Below are 20699 nucleotides of genomic sequence, written 5' to 3'. Positions count from 1 at the left end.
ATAACTGCCCTAAGTGAAGAAATATTAATATAGAAAGCACAGAGAAATTCACTTTTTACAAGGATACTCACTTCCGCCTCAGCCCGGGGTTGAACTCTCGACGTACGGAATCTGTCTCCTAGCAGTGCAGGAACAGCGCGTTAGACCGCTCAGCTATCTAGGCAAGTTAAAAAACTTGCTTTCGATGCCGATGGAATTCTCACAACGCTGTCCTACACTACACGGTCATTGAGAATGGAAGTGAGATACAGTTATTTGGACTTATTTCCAATGTAGGGATATCGTGGGGGAATAATATCTCATTTTAGTCTCTTGCGAACAATTTATGCATTTTTATGCTGATTTTTCACCCAGCAATTGTAGCAGCAGTTTTTACAGCAAGTTATGAATCGCATGAGGTGATGAAGGGGGGGGGGGAGGGTGTCTGAAGGTCCTGCCTGGTTGTGGTTACCTGCGGATGGCCAGATAGTGGTCTTCAGACGTTAGTTTTAAGGTTGCAAAGCCCATTGATTTATTTCAAATACAGTTGCAACTTCCTGTTGCGTAGCTCCATTTAGTAACATTGTTAGCCTGGTTGTATTCATCTTTGTTTGGGCGTGGCATTCCAGTATTAACACTGCAATCAAATCTTAAATATGGGTTTAAAGGTACTTAGACACAGATTTGAAGTTCATATTTTCTCTATTTTTCTCTATAATATTACGACTTATATATTTTGATAGCATTTCACACAAAACTTAATTAAAAATCTTACTTAATTCAAAAGTTATTAAAACTTTAAATTTTTTGGCGGGTTTGATTGACACATCTTTGCACTTTCATAAATTTTAACTTTATTCATAATCTTTAGGAAATGTGGCAATCTTGATGTGTACTAATGAGAAATATTAAAACTGAAATCCAGAAAAATAACTTTATGCAGAGTAGAAATGTTAGAAAGCAAAACTCCTTTACAAGCATCGACATTCCGAACTAAGAATTGCGTACAGAGTTTAGCAAATCGAGCACACTTGTGTTATGTACACAGTTTTTGTAAACAGGGCAAGAGCCTTGTTTTTGTTTTGTATTTACGATTCACCGGGTGCGTTAAATCGCCAGAGTCTGTTCACCATAACCGCACGGACTGACAATAAATTGTGTGTTTGTTTTGCTTTCGAACATGTCTACTGTGGATTTTCTGGATTATAGTATTAACATTATTTATTAATATACAAAAAGATTGCCACTTTTCCTAAGGATTAAAAATAAAGTTAAAATTTGTGAAAGTACAACGATGTGTCAATCAAACCCGCCAAAAAATTTAAAGTTTTAATAACTTTTGAATTAAGTAAGATTTTTAATTAATTTTTGTGTGAAATGCTATCAAAATATACAAGTCGTAATATTATAGAGAAAAATAGAGAATATATGAACTTCAAATCTGTGTCTAAGTACCTTTAATAGAAGTGTTAAAAGTTTCTCTAAATCCAAAATATCAATGGAAATAGACATCTGATTTAGAAGAAATCATGAAAAACACTACTTTCATAAACATGTTTAATCAAGGGAGATAATTCAACACTCGGGTTTTAAAACCACATGTTGTCCTTTAAGTAGTACACAGGTATCCAATGACATAAAAAAGAGTTGTTTCATGTACATTTTAAAAATTTTTTTGACGAGTAAAACAATATGCGTTTCTTTTTTTTGTTGAGTATATATATATATATATATATATATATATATATATATATATATATATATATATATATATATATATATATATATATATATATATATATATATATATATACTCTTCAAAAAAAGAAACGCATAGTAGGAACATTGCCCTGAAAATTTTTGATAGTTTTGTCATACCTTTTATTTTTGTATGGATACAATGTATTCGAGTAAAATGAATGATTTTTAATGCAATTGTTAACTTTACAGCTATTCTACAATTCTCACAGACAAAAAACGTGATTTTGCAAAATTTCCCCGAAAATTTTGATCTCAATTTTCATTTGTTAAATTCCAATGCAATTCCTTCAAGTACAAAGGGGCTAGCAAAAGCAGGGGTTCTCGATATTTTGAATCTGTTTTTATCTGAAAAATGACGCTTTCTAAAATTGCTGCAACTGAATATTGCGTGGCACAAAAAGGAAAATGGGCGACTGGAAGCAGGGGTACCGCAATCTACAATTGCAAGAAGTTTTAATGTTACACACAGACCACATCTAACCCATAAAACATACACCATTAATATCGAACATCCAATGTTCGCAAAATATATGGTAGACTACGTCTGACATCAGCAGCACAGCATCACTTCCGAGGATAACGCAAACTGCATGAATGTAATGCAAGGACGTAATCTAAAGCATTAGCTATCCCTGAACTACACAGATCATCTCACAAGACCGTTTTCCGTTGACTACGAATTATTGCAAGAGGATTATTCATGCCATCCTTTCCACCCCACAACACCCAAAATATCGACTTCATAGATCTCAGATGAATAGAGTATGACCATAGCATCACTGCTGAACATTTTGGCGAACCTACTAGCCCAGAATGTTTATCTGAAAGCCTCTTACAACTTTAAGAGTGCTAATGCTTTTAGTGAAAATAAGATTGATAACTGCCTCCAGGACGTTAAAAAAGTTGGTGGTGGTAGTGTAATGATATGGAAAATGGTATTATAAGAACGTAAGATTGATTTGGTTCGAATTCAATGGAAAAAGGTACTCTAACCATGTTCTACCTGCACATACCCCTTCAATTTTGCAGCATCCTAGAGCCGTATTGCAATCTCACAATGCACAGCCACATATGGCTCGTTTGATACACCTATTCTTTCAAAGAAACAACAACCTGTTTCAGTCACAGTCATCTGAATTGCTAGATTTAATCCAAATTAAGCAACATTGGACAAATTGGATTGATATGATTTGCCAAAGACAATCGCATCCCCTGACTCTGCAACAACTGACTAAAGTTCTAGATTTGGAGTGGGAGAGTATTCCTATACAGTTTTTATTACACACATTTGCTTCCATTAGATGCCGTTTGTGGCTAACATTTGCGTCTGCGGGGGGCATACCAGATATTGATCTTTAATGGTCTTAAACTGACTATAATTTTAAAATTGTTGAGTAATTTTAACATTTCGATATTATTCCTGTTGCCTACCACATTTCTGTTTTAACTATGCATCATTTTACTAAATAATCTTTATGTTCAATGTGTCACTAAAATTCTACGATGCGTTTCTTTTTTTGAAAGGTATATATATATATAAATATATATATATATATATATATATATATATATATATATATATATATATATATATATATATATATATATATATATATATATATATATATAAGAAAACAGAAAACCAATTTCATATAGCTATACAATATTTATTATTACTCAAGGCTAAATTTTTATTACATTAAAATTGTGTAGCATAAACCATCCATGAAAATATATGCATGTATAATCAAAAAATAATAATGAAAAGAATGCACATCACTTCATAATAGACATCACAAAATTTACACACAATCTTTAACACATCTTTGACTCAGATACATTTCATCAAGATATCATTATATTCAGTTGTCAACTGAAGTTTTCTTAAAAGTTGCATTCCCTTAAAAAGTTTCATACCATTCACATTATCACAATAAGTTGTGTACTACATGAGATAGTCTTTGATTAGTTCAGTTAAAGTCAAGATTTAGTAAATTAAAGGTGCCTACACGTTTCTCTTATTTAAGAAATGTATTCAGTCATTTAGTTTCATAACCAAAATATAAAATTTGAATATGTACACATTTAGAGTATTTTGGCATGATTTTAAATTGTATTGCATAAATTGCAAAAGTCTTTATTTTCTTCAATTTTATTGAAGCTGTAAAGTACAGGAAAGAAACATTATATAAATTATGACATCATAATGGATCTAGCAAAGCCTAAACACATTCACTAGATATGATGTAATACGACGTAGGTTCTACGTTAATGGAAAATATTTTAAAAAATAAAATTAACGTTTAGTTCACCTGTACCCTGCAGTTTGAAAAACGATGATATTTAAAATTTCCCAAATGTTTCCATATTGGCAAGAATATGTATCGATTTAATGACAGTCGTTTTCATATCTGAACATAGATTTTTCGGGAATGGAGGGAAACTGATTTCATCAATTTCTGAAACATCAGCTGTCTTGGTATAAAGACATTTTTTAATACATTTTACCATTGTTGTTTGTTTAGCTGAGGATGAACATAAAAAGTTTTTAATCTGTGTATATTTACCACACCGCCATCGAATATCTGATGAATCTTGCGGTAGCTTATCGATACCCCCAATTAACAGAAGGCATATTCGAACCAAGCATTCTAGTTCAAAGTATTCATTATGTTCGTTTAAATCCAAGTCGTTTACGACTGTGGAAATTGGTGATTTTTTCAAGTCAGCATAAGTTATTTTTCTGCTCATTAATTCCAGCAAGCACAATATTCGACTACAGCTTCGTTGGTATAAAACAGTCTTCAGAAGAGAATCTTTTAGTGACTGATCAATTGCGGTCTCAATATCATTGAAAAGTTTTTTTAAAATAAGATATGCATAATAATCAGACCTTTCCAACAAAAGAGTAATATGGAAAATTGTAAATCCCTCTTCACTTTTGAAATTCCAAACAGACTTTTTGATATGATCTATTTCAAAGCTTGTATTCTGTATGTAATTTTCACTGTATGCACAACATTCTCCGAAACGAGCAAAGTAGAAGTGACTATCTACATTTTCTCCCTTTCTCTCAATAAGTTCCATAACCATTCTCGACAAACGATTTAGACGGTATTTGCTAGTCCAGAATAAAGTTGGCAAATGATATGTTGATGATTCATCCGAAAATGAAATCCAATCTGCTATTCCTTCTTTTTCTAATTCACGAGAAAATTGATTCTCAAAGTCATGTTGTCTAAATATTTTACAAGCAAAAACCTCAGATAGATGTTTATCTTTTATTTCTTTTTTGAATCTTTCTATCAACTTTGCACGACATTCAGATTGAACACCAATGAAATCTTGTTCTCTTAAAAGGTCTAAAGGAAAAAATTTGACCGCTATTTCACTTTTTTCAACACAAAAATACCCAACCACACCATCAACATAAATCTGGTGTTTAAGCTGATAACAACTACCTGAGTGCTCCACTAACATCCTTTCTTTGAAATCCTCCGCAATTTCAATAAGATTTGCAAACTCAAGCGGTTCCAACTTTTCTAACAATACTTTTGAGCCCCTTTTTTCTAAATATTCACGACACGTTTGTCCATATTTTAAGTCAAGTTTTTGTCTTTGATCTTGAATATCTGTTCTCGGATAAGAAAATAGAAGGAGCAACCACAATGTTTTTACACCATTTGTGTTATCTTTTTCTATTTCATCTGCTATCTGATTTATTATGTAGCGAATAGGAAACTCAAACACGGTGATATCTTTTTTGCAAGGTCTTTCCTCAAATGCAAAAAGATGAGCACATAAAGGGAAACCAATAGGTCCGTTCACTTGTTTCACTTGTGAAAAAAATTCTTCATCTATCAATGGGGGTAGAATATTCCGAGAATTCTTCGCGTACTTGATTTGTGAATCTAAAATTTTTCTTTTTTCATCGTCCATGAATGGTAAAGAAATTGCTCGAATTATGCATGCCTCTTCGAATACAGGTATTTCCATCTTCATATATTCACGTATTTTATCAATAACGTGATCTTTTACAGTTATAAGAAGATGAACCTTTACATGCTGACTCTTTATATAGGTCTGGTAATAATAGCAGAGTGAGTCCCACCACCTTTGTAACTCATGCCGATACATGATGCCATCAAATATATTATCAATATATACCAATGTGTTTTCGTTGGCTTCTAAAAGAAGAAAATGTTCCCATGATGTGAATTTGCGCTTAACCCAGTCCTTGTAATATGATGTTTGCATAATTTGAATAGCTGTTAATGTTTTACCACATCCTGGTAACCCTGTTAATATAGCTACACCTTTCTGTTCAAGAGTTCTTTGGCATTGTTCATACAATCTCGTTTTAACAAAGTAAGAACTTATTGTCCTGTAGGCCTTCATGTATTTTTCTGTTTCAACTGCAAGAAAGCGAGACTTTGTTTTAATCGATATACACAACTGTAAAAAGGTAAATAGTTTACTTCATATATAAACTTTTTTCCTTAAAATGTAACATTTTAATGTTATTCCTCGTATGCTATATCACTGACATGGAATTAGTGGCTGATAGAATCCTAAAGCAAGAGTAGTGCCTATAATTTAACTTTTGATTACCTTTGTTTTTTTCAGAACTTTCGAATGCAGCAAATGCTAAATTGACAAAAATATCATAATTAATATCATTTGATTTCAAAAATAAAATTGAGGATGATATAAATACATATACAGGCTCTTAGTCTTCACGTGAAAAATGTACATTCAACAGTATTCTGAATAATGTCAATATTATTAATAAAATTAGACATTTTTTATTTCATCTTTAAGTATAGGAAATAAATAGATTACTAGAGATCTATACACTGTATCATTTTACAACAAGCTAATTCAGAGAATTCGTGTCCCACGCTTAGGGAAAAAAGTCGGATTCACCTGACTGAATTTGTAGAATTATTAAATGTATACATGTATACTGAAGCAAAAAACAAAAAACAAAAAAACAAAACAAAAAAACATGTATGTCAATATCCATGTGGCAGAGTGGTTTTTAATAAATAAATAAATAAATAATTAATAAAGAATATTTATTTATCTCAAAGTGTTTTATATTTATTATTATCATCATTGCACTTTTCACTTTGCATGCTACTAATTCTGGCTGGCTGACCTTGTCGACCTTTGACATTACGAATTACGTAGTTTTATTGGCCAAGGGTTTTGGCGGTAAGTTTCTATTGTTCGATGTGTTGTGCGGGGGCACTTCCTTCTCGCACGGTTAGCCAACGATACCGGCTGTGAGACGAGTCTGTCTCGACCATTACATATTCAACATTATACATTTGTGTTTTACAAGATTTCAATTGAGTATTTGAATACAGACACGTACAGTAAGTCTTATCTATTTTTCTACTTTTATCTTTCTATCTTCACGTAATATAATTTCTTTGATTGAAAGAGAGAACGAGTGAAGTTTTGAAGTAAAGTTCATTATCTCTTGTAAAGTAGTATATTTCAGTAATCATATTGATTATAAGCAACTATGGATATAGATGTTGTATTTGTACAGTTTTATTATTTTTATGATCAGCTATAATATTGTCTTGAGATTATGAACCTATGATTGTTGTTTTTATATAGGTTCAGTATACATGTAATATTTGAACCACTAGTACTTACCAGCTTCTTGTAGCAGTCAGGCTAATTCCATAAATTGGTACGCTATAGGAATTATTACCGGTACTTGTTTTTACATTTTTAATATACTTTGATAAATTATTCAAACTTACGGAAATTTCTATCTAAACACGATTTTGGTAATTCTGTAATTTGTAAGAGTTATTTCCCTTTTTACGCATTCATGAATTTGGGAACATTTAAAATCTGTTGAATCTATTTTTATTAAAATCCGTGTCGATGTATGAGGACTGCATTGAATGGAATATATTGTTTGATGTCATTTACCGTACTTATTGTATTTTAATTCTTATAGGGCCGATATTTTCACTTTATTGATTGTTACACGTGGAACGAGATCCATGGCAATAAAAAATCAATGCAACTATATAACTGTGTTTTCTTCAATATGACATGGTCACACATATATAGATTTGATTGCTTATTCATAATGTGTATAGAAGATTCTTTTTATATGTAATATTTATCACACTGTAATGATGATTTTATTAGTTTGTATAAGCCAGACCTCATAAATTTTTCATTTTACATGCTGAATACTATCATTTAGTAAAAAAAAAGTATTTTGAAAAAAAAAAGAAAATGGATCGTCCGGGATTCGAACCCGGGACCTCTCACATGTGAAGCGAGAGACATATCAATACACTACGGAACTGCTGTAAGCTGTTGATATTTATATTAAATTAGTAAATTATTGACAAGCAAGTTGACGAAACAAGAATATCAGCAGTCTAGATTAAAGTCATCATATCGTAAGTTCTATGGTCGATACAATCAAATACAGTTTATAATTGAGTCAATTGCCGACGTACATTTTTCATACCAATTATTAGTCCATTATTTATACACTGAATTGATGACGGATTTTTTTTTACACAAAAGTTTACACAATGCATGGTGTCTAGTTTAGCTTTTATTAATGCAATGAGAATATAAAGTCCGCCGAGAACCTGTTTTATACGTAATAACTCTCCTCATGCCCCTTTGTTAAAAATAGCGACCTGTAATGCAATTAAACAAACGGGACACTTTGAGAGGGGTGAGAGAGGTCCTAGGGAGTTTTGGTATAAAATTACATTGCAAAAGTTCAAAATCCTATTGTAATATCACCGGGAAAAGTTAGTGTTAAACACAGGCATAATGTATAAATTTACGGCCTTGAACTTTGACATTTTGACCTCAAAATAAAAGTTGTTATGTAAAATTTCATTGCGAAAACTCAAAGGGTTCTCGAGATATCGCACGAAAACAAAGGTGTTATAACAGACAGAATTTTCGAATTTATGACCTTGACATTTGACCTTTTGACCTCAAAATCAATAGGGTTCTTTTTTAGTCCATAGGGAGTTGATATGCCAAAAGTCAATGCGAAAGCTCAAAGGGTTCTCGAAATATCGTGTGGAAATGAAAGCGTTACATACAAACAGAATAACGGACAGCTAGACAGACGAACAACTAGACGTACGGACGGACGGACAGACCCAAATTAATATCCCCACTAGGGATAAAAACACGATCTTCATGTCCAAATAATGATCAAGAAAGCACCTCATTGCATCAGTAACAGTTTGATATTTATATGGATTGGATTGGAAAGTACCCGATGTGTATCTTAGTTGAAAGAGAACAAAAAACAGTTTAGGAAAATATCTCTTACCGTCTCTTTTTACAACTTCTCTAAGACTTTCACCTCGGGCGATAGCTTGAACTGTAAGATATTATATGAATTATGGAAATTCAATGAACCTATGTGTAATAGGATGATTGTTATTAATATATAATTTTATGATTAATAAATGATATTAAATGAATATCGCATTTCTTGATTTTATGATTATTTCACTTGATCATCATTTACATCGTCATCATCATCAGCAGCAGCAGCAGCATCATTTTGTATATAATTGAATTGAAACACAATTAGATACACATAAAAGTCATTCCTCTATTACTCTATTTTCCTTTTGGTTCTTTAATTGTGCTTTATATTGAGCATTAGCTGACTTATTCATTTAAGAGGCCATGTAAGTGAGCATTAGTTTCACCCTTTATAAAATGAAAAATGGAAACTTTTATTTCTTGCTCAAATTTTGTTAACCATGAATATGATTAGTCTATTAAAAATATATCTACCCAGGCATACATGTATGACCTCTTGGTTCCATGGCAACCAAAGCATATTTACATACTTCAACGGAGAAATATTTGGACTGGCCTATGTTGTTATAATTTATATATTTTACATCAAAACTCCATGTATAATTTTAAAATGTCTGTCATAAAGTGCTTTGAACTATATTTTTCTGTTTTATAAGTAACATTTAAATTGTGTTTAATTTTACTTTGATTTTACCGACAGAATTATAACCCATAAAGACCTATGTGGTTTTTAAATAGCTGTGCACCTTAGTAATTTCTATATATATCAGTAGAAGGAGAATGTACTGTTCAATATATTAAGTAAATAAAATTGGGTAGATGCTGAAGACTGTAAGTAAAATATCAGATTGAATTGTTGTAAAACTCTGTTGAAAAACAATTGGATTGACCCCCTTGCTTAAGCTCTCTTGTAAAGAGACCAGAAAGAAAAAAAAATACAGGATAAAAAGGAATATTTCGAATTCCAACTTGGAGTAGATAAACAAAAACATATAGTGGTATGTTAAATATGTATTTTTCATATACATTTTGGGTAAAATTTTTACAAACTTATCTCTTTAAAACAAAATAAAAAATTCGGAAGGTACTTTCAGAACTATTTCTCATTCCTAGTGATACAATCAGTTAGTTATGGAACGTGCCTACAGCCTACAGCTACCGTAATTTAGAGCAGTAATTTATATGACCACTAATGTTTTATTCTGCAGTTTATAGATTACTTCTATTACAATCAAATTTAGATGAATTCTAATAATGATATTTAAAATAATTTGAAATATGCCAATATTTGTGAATTATGTAAAGAAATCATGAGGTCACACTGCTGGTAAGACTCAAGTCCCTACAATAGGGCCTATATACACATATAAGTCATATTAACTCACCTTCTTCCACATTTATAAATCAGATTTTCAAAACCTACACCAGGAACGTAGCATCAGGGGGGTGGAGTGCAGCCCCCCCCCCACTTTTTCACCAACATAACCTTTACTATTGAAAATGGACATCGAACGGTTGGTTGCCACCCCCCCCCTCCCCACTTCTTACCACAGTCTGTTAATATCAAGGAAATGTAGTACTCTATGCACAAAAATGGAGTGTGAAGGGAAGTTGGCAATGAAAAAAGGTGGCCACTACCCCGCCCCCCCGAAACCTCCCCCCCCCCCCCCCCACGAAATAGGATTTTCGAGTTTTGGCAATTTCCTTTTTTTGTTTTTTTTTTTTTATCGCTTATCAACTTTTACAGGTAAGTAAAAAGGTTGGCCCCAAACTTAGAAATTCGATGCTACATGCCTGTACACTATATCCAAATCTTAGTTTTTCTACGTCTTCCATAAAGTCAATGGAACAAATATCATATTTAATGAGTTTTTTCCACCAATTTACCAAATTAATTGGGAATAGTGTATATAACAATTTTACCAAATCAACAGTACTGAGGTAACCAATGAGATTGCTTTGAGGTCACGTGATGGTCAGTGCTTTGAGGTTTCATTGTTTTCAAAGACGTGCATCTTGTTAAAAAGCAGACAAAAATTGTCCTACTATGCCAAAAAAAATAAACTTCTTAAGGACGTTCGATCCTGATATTTTAAGTGTTTTTCGCGCAGGTCCTTTATTCATAAAATTAAGCATCATTTTTAGGTTTTAACAATAAAACTGAATTCTACAATGCAAATTAAACTATATTCAATGAAAAAACCGCGATTTAATTCAATTCAAGTAGAATTATGCTATGGACTTTATTTTGTGGCGGAATATTTTTTTTAGACGAAAATGGTCAGCTTTTGAACTATAACAGTACTGTTAATTTTGGATGCCTATTTTTCCATGCTGGTTGCACACAAAGCTGTTTTTTGCAGTGAAATATGTTATGCTTGATCTGAAATATCTATTAAATTATTTTTTATAAATTCTATCAACAAAGTGTGACAAATATAGTAAACATTTTCTGAAAATCCGGGAAAAATTTAGCCAATTTTAACGTAAAATTCACACATTTTTAGAAATATCTGAAAATGTAAATCATATACCCTCACTTTTAATGTTCTTTTCTAAATATTCAACATAACTTTGACCTATTTGCTTTAAATCAGAAAAAGTTTAATACTTTAAAATTATTTTCTTGCTTATTATATTTTCAATGCCGGAAAAATAACAATTTATTTGTTATTTTCTATTTTGCAGAAAGGTCAAATAATTGATTATGCGAAGCAATTTGAAACTTTTTCTTAGTCACAGTTTTTAAGAGTCTTTTTTTTTAAACAGACTTAGAGTTCATTTTGTTTCATGCTTTAATTAGATAAAAATATTGGAGGGAAAACATCAAAGATGTAATTTCTAATTAAGACACAAATTTCAGTGTAGAAAGGTCATATTAAATGTACTGTAGCGTTAAAAGATGCATACTGACCCCCATTTTTTTATTTGAATTTTAATTAAGCTATGTATGTAGAAACTAAAAATATACTTGGCAAAAAATGTTTGAGACTTTTAATATCAGGATCGAACGTCGTTAATAAACTTCTATCATAGACTTCTCACAAATTATAGGTTGCATGTCAACCAGGTGTCCAATTCGCACCACTATATTTGAAAGACTTAGAACATGAAAAAGAACAAGCATTAAAATCTGCTAAAGGTGATTACCATTCAGTCATTAAAATATCAGAATCAGCGCGAGATCTCTTATCATGGTGGATTAACAATTTTCACACAAGTCTCTACCCTATCAATAGACCCGAACCATATGTGGTGTTAGAGAGCAATAGTTCAGGCTCAGGATGGGGGACAACTATAAGGTGACTCTTTAAAAAGGACAGGGGGACACTGGCCTTATACAGAACAACAAAATCACAACAATTATTTGGAACTGTTGACTGGGTTCTTGACCTCAAAAAGTTTTTGCTCTATCATGAAAGACTGTCAGATAAAACTGTGTATGGACAATACAGTAGCTCTCTCTCACTTGCAAAATATGGGAGGTAAAATTCCGACATTACACAACTTGGCACGAGAAATATGGCTTTGGTGTAAACTTCGAAATATTTGGTAAACTGCTTGTCACCTTTATGGTAAGAAAAACTATGAAGCAGACAGACTCTCGAGAAACTTATCTAAGGATATGGAATGGATGTTAGACAAGACTGCGTTTCAAAATATTTGTGAAAAACTAAGAGCCCCTGACATTGATTTTTTTGGCTCCAAAATTAATACACACTTAACTACATTGTGTCATTTTTACCAGGCTTTTAGCTTTGTATGGGCATAAAATAAACTACATCATATGTTTCCTCCTTTTAGCTTGTTTGGGAGAGTCATTCAAAAGGTAGAGAAAGACAGATGCAAAGCAGTTCTGGTGGCATCTCTTTGGACAACTCAGCAATGGTTCATAAAATTACTTCGATTACTGGTGGAACCACCTATTCTGATACCCAAGCGACATCATCTATTAACTATTTCAGTGTCACCAACCGAGAAGCACCCCATGTCAAAAATGCGACTTTCTGTGCGCAACATATCAGGGAGAGCCTTAAACAGCAAAATATATCGGAGGACATTGCAGACATTTTGCTGTCATCCTGGAGACAATCCACACAATAACAATATTGGACGTTTTTCCATAGATGGATGCTATTTTGTGTGCGAAAATCAACTAATTTATTTCAAACATCTGTAAATAATGTTTAAGAGTTTTTATTACAATTGTACAACAGTGAATTAGGTTATAGTGCTGTGAACACAGCAAAGTCATGTATTTCTTCAGTGTTTGAATTTATTAATCCTGAAACTAGTCTTGGTTACGATAGTTTGATTCAGCGATTTATAAGAGGCATATTCAACAAAAGACTATCATTGCCTAGATATGAATATACATGGGATGTTTCTTTAGTTTTAGAATATTTGAAAACTCTTATTCCTGTAAATACTATTAGTGTTAGACTTTTGTGTTAGAAGTTAGCCATGTTGATTGCTTTATTGACAGGACAAAGATATCAGTCGTATCAGGGTAGATGTAGTATCTAGGAATACGTTTTTCAAATTAGATACGTCTACTGTAAATTTGATTGACTGATGAAAGGTGTTGGCAAACGTAATGAATGCTTCGAGGCTCTCGCGACAATCCACCCACTTCATCTCTATATCGTCAATGAAACGCAACCAGCTATGGGGCTTAAATGGTGCTTGAAGTAACAAGTTGCGAATACAATGATTGTGACTGAAATAATCCATAAACACTCATTTCAAGAAAATTAAGTTTTTTTACTCTCCATTCAAAGCTCAATGCTTACTGACATGGCCTCTAAATGTCTATGGCTATTTTACGTATGTGATCATTTACAGACATGAGATACATGTCATGTGGTTTGAAGAACCAGTAGATTTACATAGCATATTTTCCCGCTCCTGGTGAATAACCTTACGTTTGTTCATTACAAAGTTAGTTCCTAAGAGGAAATTTCCATACAATGATTCTGTAGTTGTCAATAACTGTATCTATATGGAGTCTGCCATATTTGAATATTCTTGACTGACCCGAATTATGTACTACCATAGTAAGTGCACTCTATATTTTATTATCTTGATTAATATCTAATTTTATATTTCTGTAAATTTCTATCATTCATGAATACCTGTAAATTCAGTTGGTTTAATTATCAAGATTCTTTCTCTTACATTTATCATTTGATCTCAGTAATATATAAATATCATTAATATGTATTCATATGATTTTTGTGTTGAAGTTATGTAGTTGAATTATTATTTACAGTTGATATGTAGGATATCATACATTTCAGGCAGCTTATTGAGTTGGCTTTGTTCCATAAATAGGTGATTAATTGATAATCATATCTTTTTACCTTTAATAAATGTAACGTGAAATAATTGCATTGGAATTTTTTTTATCTATTTAGTAATATTGGACGTACGTAATGTTCATTATCAGAATTAATGTTTTAATATATTTTCATGCAGTCAAGGGGAATAGCTTGTAAAGTGATTTGAATTTTATAATGATAACAAGAGTTATCTTCCTTGTTATGTGAGAATATTAATGTTGACCTTTTATGCCAATTATTGTTTATTTCTATCCTCTTACAGGACTATTCTACTACTGTATATAATATATTTTATATCATTTTGTTGATCTATCCATGTCAAATCTTACAGTTACTAAATGATGAACCAATAAGTGGCGATTTATTCTTTACATATTTTGGGCCACTATTACAATATGTACATATGTAAAGCTGAGTGGATTCTTGTATTTTTTCTAAATTAATTTGATCAATCTCTACTTACCCAGTTTATCAGTTGCGGAATTGCTTGCAAATATTTCAGCATTTTCTTTCTCTTGAGAGGAAATATATAAAAATAATCATTTCTCTGTTAGCTATTACTTAAGATGAAGGAGCGAGGGATGACGATATACTTATAAAGATCATACTGCATTAGTAAGTATTTATTTATATTTATCTTAGACGCAAATTTAGGAAAAGGATAATATAGTGTTGAAAAGCTATACCTGCACAGAAATATTTTCCAATAAGATTTTTTTTCGACTCTGGATCTAATTGAAAAAGAATGTCAGTGTAAGTTACTGTAATGAGTATTATTAAAGACTTTCAAAATGCGAAATCAAGAAAGCCACAATTCTTAATTACCAGTAAGTACACTTGGCGCTGTCGCTCTTCAAAAAAGATATTCTTGTTGTTTAAAAAAAAACCTATGTTTCACTAAATAAAGTTAATCAAATAATATATCCCCACCTTCCCTGAAAGAACTTAGTACTTATCAGAACTTGATTAATCAAAACATAGAGATTTTTACATCCATCTAATATGACTTATACAGCCTTCCTGATCTGAACATATTGTATGTGCTTTTACCTTGCTGTTCGGTTTCATTTTCTCCTTTGCAATAACCTGAAAAAAAATATCGTACTCTTTTCAAAATACAAAGAACATTTTTCAACGTAACTAAAATGAAATGATTTTGGGTAAAAAAAATTATATAGGTCTGCATTCTTTCAGCAATGTAGTAAAAGGTTTTCTAATTCTCTAAGATGATTAATTTGAAATCGTTATTAATTTGAAATCATAATTCTATTTAAAATTGAACAAACATTTAAAGAATGATATATGAATATGAAGTAATTCCAATCACAATAAATGAGATCTAACAATTTTTTTTATATTGTAACATCTATTTTTTTTTAAAATTTATTATCTGCATATTAATATAGCATTCAAAGGAAAACCTCGTTTGAATCAAAACCTCAAAATATAAAAAACACACCATACATGAACATTTCCCAGACCTTTTGCTTCATCCATTTACGTTGACATTAATTTTATTATATTAACTAACTTAAGGTCAAGATTTAGTAAATGAAAGTTGCCTACAGATTTATCAAATTTAAGAAATAAATTCCTTAATGGTGCTTTATAACTTCAGCTTGGTCAAAAAAGATGTTTCTGGGCATAATTTGAAAGAATAAAAGATGAAATATCATATAATAAACAACTGTAATTTTCAATGAAAAATTAAGAAATCCAGACATGAATATGGGAGTTTTTTTTTTCAATGTTAAACAGAAAATATATCTTGATTGCCTACAGTTTTTCAGAAAACGATAATTTGTATTTTCGTATCCTCTTTTTATAAAAAACCACCAAATTTAAATTTTATCGCCGATATATGGCTGAAATATTGCCGATTCGACGTAAAACATTAATCAATCAATCAGTCTATCAGAGCCGTAAAGTATGGGAAAAAGAAAGTTGAAAGTGATAATGACGTCATAATGGATCTTGTACCAAAAAGTTAGTCAAAACACATTTACTAGATCTTGACCTTAAGAATGGGAAATGAGACATAATACATTATTAATTTGATGTAAAATTCTGATAAATGCAATTAACTTGTACTAACCCTTTATTTTTTTATGAAATACAAGTCCCAAGATGATAACAAGGACAAGGACAGTTGCTGTAGTCACCCCTACTGCTATTTTCCAATCACTGTGAAGAAAATGTAGTAAAAAATGTATAATATATTTGTTAAATCATATTATATATCTGTTGAGTTTAAATTAATCAATATGACTAAGATGACTTGCCTTGTACTTTCAGCAGATATGTCATTTATCATGAAAGATATTGATGTGTTGTGTTTATGAGTTGTTGATTCCATTGTCGATAAGTTATTGTTCTCAAGGATAAGATTGTAACAACCTTTATCTAAACAAAATATGATACTGTATATTAAGTTAGTAAAAACACGTAATTTGATTAATACTAGCTTAATTTCAAATGTGGAACTATATATTGAATACACTTACAAAGGTAGGCGTCTGATGATTTATATCGCTCTGCACATGGTGGCTTTACATCTTTGCATTTTATATTGAAGTGATCTTGTATTAGTGCAGCTTGAATATTATACTCTGCACAGAATCCTTCAATAAAAATTACTTTGCAAATTATATAAAGGATGTTAAGAAAGTTCATTCCGTGTTTCTCTTTTCATTTTGGAAAAGAAACAATATGAGAAGATATTTAAAAGTTGTAATATTACATGCCTACAGAGTCCATTCTTGCATTAGATAAGGTTTAAATTCCCTTGTTGAATCAAGAAGGAGAGGACAGATTTTAAAACATGCCTGGGGCCCTTACACTTAGATGAGCAGAATTTTGATATCAGTCTCACTTTCTCAAAAAGAATTACGAGTGGAAAAAGTGAGACTGAAATAAAATGTGAGCAAGTTTTAGCATTATGCGCCCAGGCCGATGATGTGAGATCCGAAAAATCAGGGAAATCAGAAATCATTTTTCTATATATATTTATCCCTGATTTTTCGGATCTCACATCATCTGCTCGGGCCGAATTTAATAAGATAAAATAATACAATTATTTATTTTAGCAAATTGATGTATTTTGTGTGTGTGTGTGTTTTTTAATAAATCATTTTGTACAATAAATAATTTCCCTGAACTCGATGTTTTTAACATGCACTAAAACGTAATAAAAAGTTTCACAGAGCTTAATTGGGTTGAAGACAATTAACAGACTTTTATTTACAATTTTACCAAATAGCCGGGTACTCGATCGGAAAAACGTACGAGTAGACGATTGTTAAACATTGACCGATTTGACATCTCTAATATATTAAGTGTCATTTCTAAATCTTAATTTTATCTTATATTCAAAATAGCATACCATGTATAAAGTATGCAGGAGCACATACTTCAACAAAGCCGTCTTCAAGTTCGTTCATTAGACAGTGGTACTTAAAATTTTCCGCGCTAGTACAATTCTGTTTCAAAGCCAATTCATTGCAATCTTTATTCTCTGCAGCCCTTTCCACTTCATATTTGGTTACGGGACAAGCATTCACTTTTCTCATTGTTTGTATAGACCAGGAGCAATGTCGATTTTCACTGTCAGACAGCTAAAATGAAGGACAGCACAAATAAATAGCAGGAAAAATATAGTTCGTTAAGTTTTTGTTATTCCAATGTACATGATTTTATAACATATTGCTTTCAATTTTTCGAAAATCATATTAAACTTACCCTAGGACATTGAACAATCAAGAATATGAATGTCTGCACTTTTCCCAGTTTCATTCTAGTTGGTTAGGTAACTTCTATTTAACTCATATTCAAGAAAAGTCTTTATTCTGCATACATAGATAAAAAGAATCATGTAAATGGGTACATCCCACTAATTATTTTAAGAAACGGTGGGAGAAGAAAGTAGTGCAGAAAAAATTAAACAAGTTCCTTAATTTGCAGACTTGCATAAAAAAAAATTGGGCAGATGTACTGAACTGAGCCTCACACTTGTTAATAAGGAGTATCTTACCTGCCAAAAAAGCTTGGCAAATGAAATTTATCAAGAAGATCAGCCGAATTATTTTATGTATTATAACGCCAGTGAGAACTCTGAAATTCCCCTACTTTCATTTTCAATTTTACAGGTTCCCGCAGACAGACGCACTTTGCCAGAAAACGAATCTGACATGCCACCTCGAGATTTTAACCAAGGAAAGACAAGTTGATGTGCATTGGTTTGAGGGGTCACTCACTTTTGAACGAAAATTAGGGACGCTATGAGAAGAAACGTTAACATCGCGCCTATGGGAAAACAATTAGTGGACTGTACCCAAATGATCTAGATAAAAAGCGTTTACCCTGAATATTTTTGTGGATCGTCGGTTGCTCTTCAATGATTTAATACAGTAAAATGTAAAATAAAATGGTATATGTCAATAAATGAATTCTACGAGTCAGCAATTCATTCTCATATGTTTTCTAAGCAAATTGTCTAAAATTTAACAATTGCTAAGAGCATCTGTTCTAGAACTACGGAGGAAGGAGTCGATCCTTACGTCGCGGGTTTGAACCCACTGTGGGTCGTGTGGATCAGTTCTTGGGTTGAGACTGAATAAACCGAGATCTCGTGTCAGAGCAGGTTTTGGCACGAAAAAAAATCCCTCCTTGTTCACTCGATCTGAGTATATGATAAGATTTACAGCTCTCAACCGGCAACAACAAAAAAATAAAACAAATGTCTATTGTGATAAATCATCAACTGAAAAGAGTGTCATAAGTGAACATTTTTTCATCATTAATCCCAAGATAATTTTATATCTTTATTTGTATGATAAATTCAGGAAAAAGTTTTGAGCGCTTTATTGATTTGAAAGGAGGCACAATGTCGCCATTGAATACTTAATTACATAGAAAAGAATATGGCCGCTATTCCAAAGGCTGGCAAATAAAACGAAAGTACTCTAATACGCAATTGTGATATTTATAATTATATACTTCTTAATTGAAATTAAATCAACAAATATACATTGAAATCTTTGATTTTCAATTATTTCTATCATTGTTTTAATTAAAAGTAAAGTAAATTACCTCAACTGGAAAATCTACAAATATATGAAATGCACAGACGCTTAAAGTTTAAAGGTCATTGGGGTACGTTGGTTTACAATAGATACAAGGGTACAGGTATATGCTCTACTTTACCGTTGAATCCTGAGATACGGTCTGTTGCAACCAAATACACTTAAAGCGGCAATACGACTGCAAATTGTATGCTTTTTCATTCATATTTACTCAATATATCATTCAGGAATAAGGTAAAAAGTTGAATTAAGCATTTGCGAAAAATAAATATTCCCTCCTCATACAAAATTAACGTAATTGGAATCTGCCGGAAAATCAAGAGTCGTACAACTGGATCTATTTACTTGTACCACGTGAATTCTAAAATGGCACGTGCATACAATGTAAGGTTCACAATTACGTATAATGGAAATTGAATATAGAGAATCAAAATATCTTAACTCTCCGGTAAATTTATAATACTTAACATATTAGTCTGCATTCAGACGAATTCAACATGATAACGTATGAATGTTGACGTTTTGTGTATAAGGGTGCAGGAAAGGGAAACCCACCAAATCATACGTCATCGCGGCAAAATGTCAAACATAATACCTTTCTGTAGTTCCAATACAATTTTCACTTCAAATGGCAATAAATCTTTATTTGTAATAAGTGCATTTTAAAGTTGAGTTTACACTGATTTCTTTCTTTGAAAGCCATAGAGAAACGAGAAATGATAGTATGTGTCAACAAACCTGTAGGATAGAACCATTTGAATATCGCCGAGGTCCCGTTTCTTCTTCATTCAATGATTATATTTATCTCCCAATTAAATTTTTGTCAGCAGAGTTGTTTATTAATTTAAACAGGTCGGAGAGAATACTCGAAATCGGGTATTATCCGTGAAATCGCGTATAATACTCGATATTAGGGTATCGTTGAATCCGCGAAATCGGGTATTCCGTGCAACTTTCTATAAAAACTAAAGAATAAAGCAACGGCGCATTATGCCAGTAACTGTTACTTGTACATCAGTATCTTGTGGATTTATTTTTATCTAACCTAATTCATAAGTTTGTCAAAGAAGTTTAAAATCACACGACAAACACTGCTGGGGTAACAAAGAGGACACAATGGCATGATTATTTTTCAATATAATCTCTAAAAAAACAAATAACTACACTTCGTTTGTCTTTATTTCCCATT

General features: G+C 31.8%; 1 protein-coding gene and 1 long non-coding RNA gene across 2 annotated transcripts; both read right to left on the bottom strand.

Moving 5' to 3' along the window:
- Positions 1–516: 516 nt before the first annotated feature.
- On the bottom strand, positions 517–18010 carry LOC134274109 (uncharacterized). The gene is made up of 7 exons (XM_062756365.1): positions 17812–18010; positions 16934–17050; positions 16712–16832; positions 16547–16613; positions 15480–15515; positions 4634–6195; positions 517–616 (listed from the first exon to the last, which is right to left on the bottom strand). Exons 1-7 carry the CDS (start codon positions 17996–17998, stop codon positions 517–519), a joined length of 2190 nt encoding a protein of 729 aa, XP_062612349.1. The 5' UTR covers positions 17999–18010.
- On the bottom strand, positions 9086–15156 carry LOC134274110 (uncharacterized). Its single transcript, XR_009993549.1, has 3 exons — positions 15116–15156; positions 14893–14943; positions 9086–9136 (listed from the first exon to the last, which is right to left on the bottom strand). It is a non-coding gene; the product is annotated as an uncharacterized LOC134274110 (long non-coding RNA).
- Positions 18011–20699: the final 2689 nt, after the last annotated feature.

Source organism: Saccostrea cucullata, unplaced genomic scaffold (genome assembly GCF_032062105.1).
Source record: "Saccostrea cucullata isolate Sc308-1 unplaced genomic scaffold, CSIRO_AGI_Scuc_v1 ctg7491, whole genome shotgun sequence".
Taxonomy (NCBI): domain Eukaryota; kingdom Metazoa; phylum Mollusca; class Bivalvia; order Ostreida; family Ostreidae; genus Saccostrea; species Saccostrea cuccullata.
The sequence above is the reverse complement of the archived record's forward strand: the minus strand, read 5'-3'. Positions and strand labels throughout refer to the sequence as shown.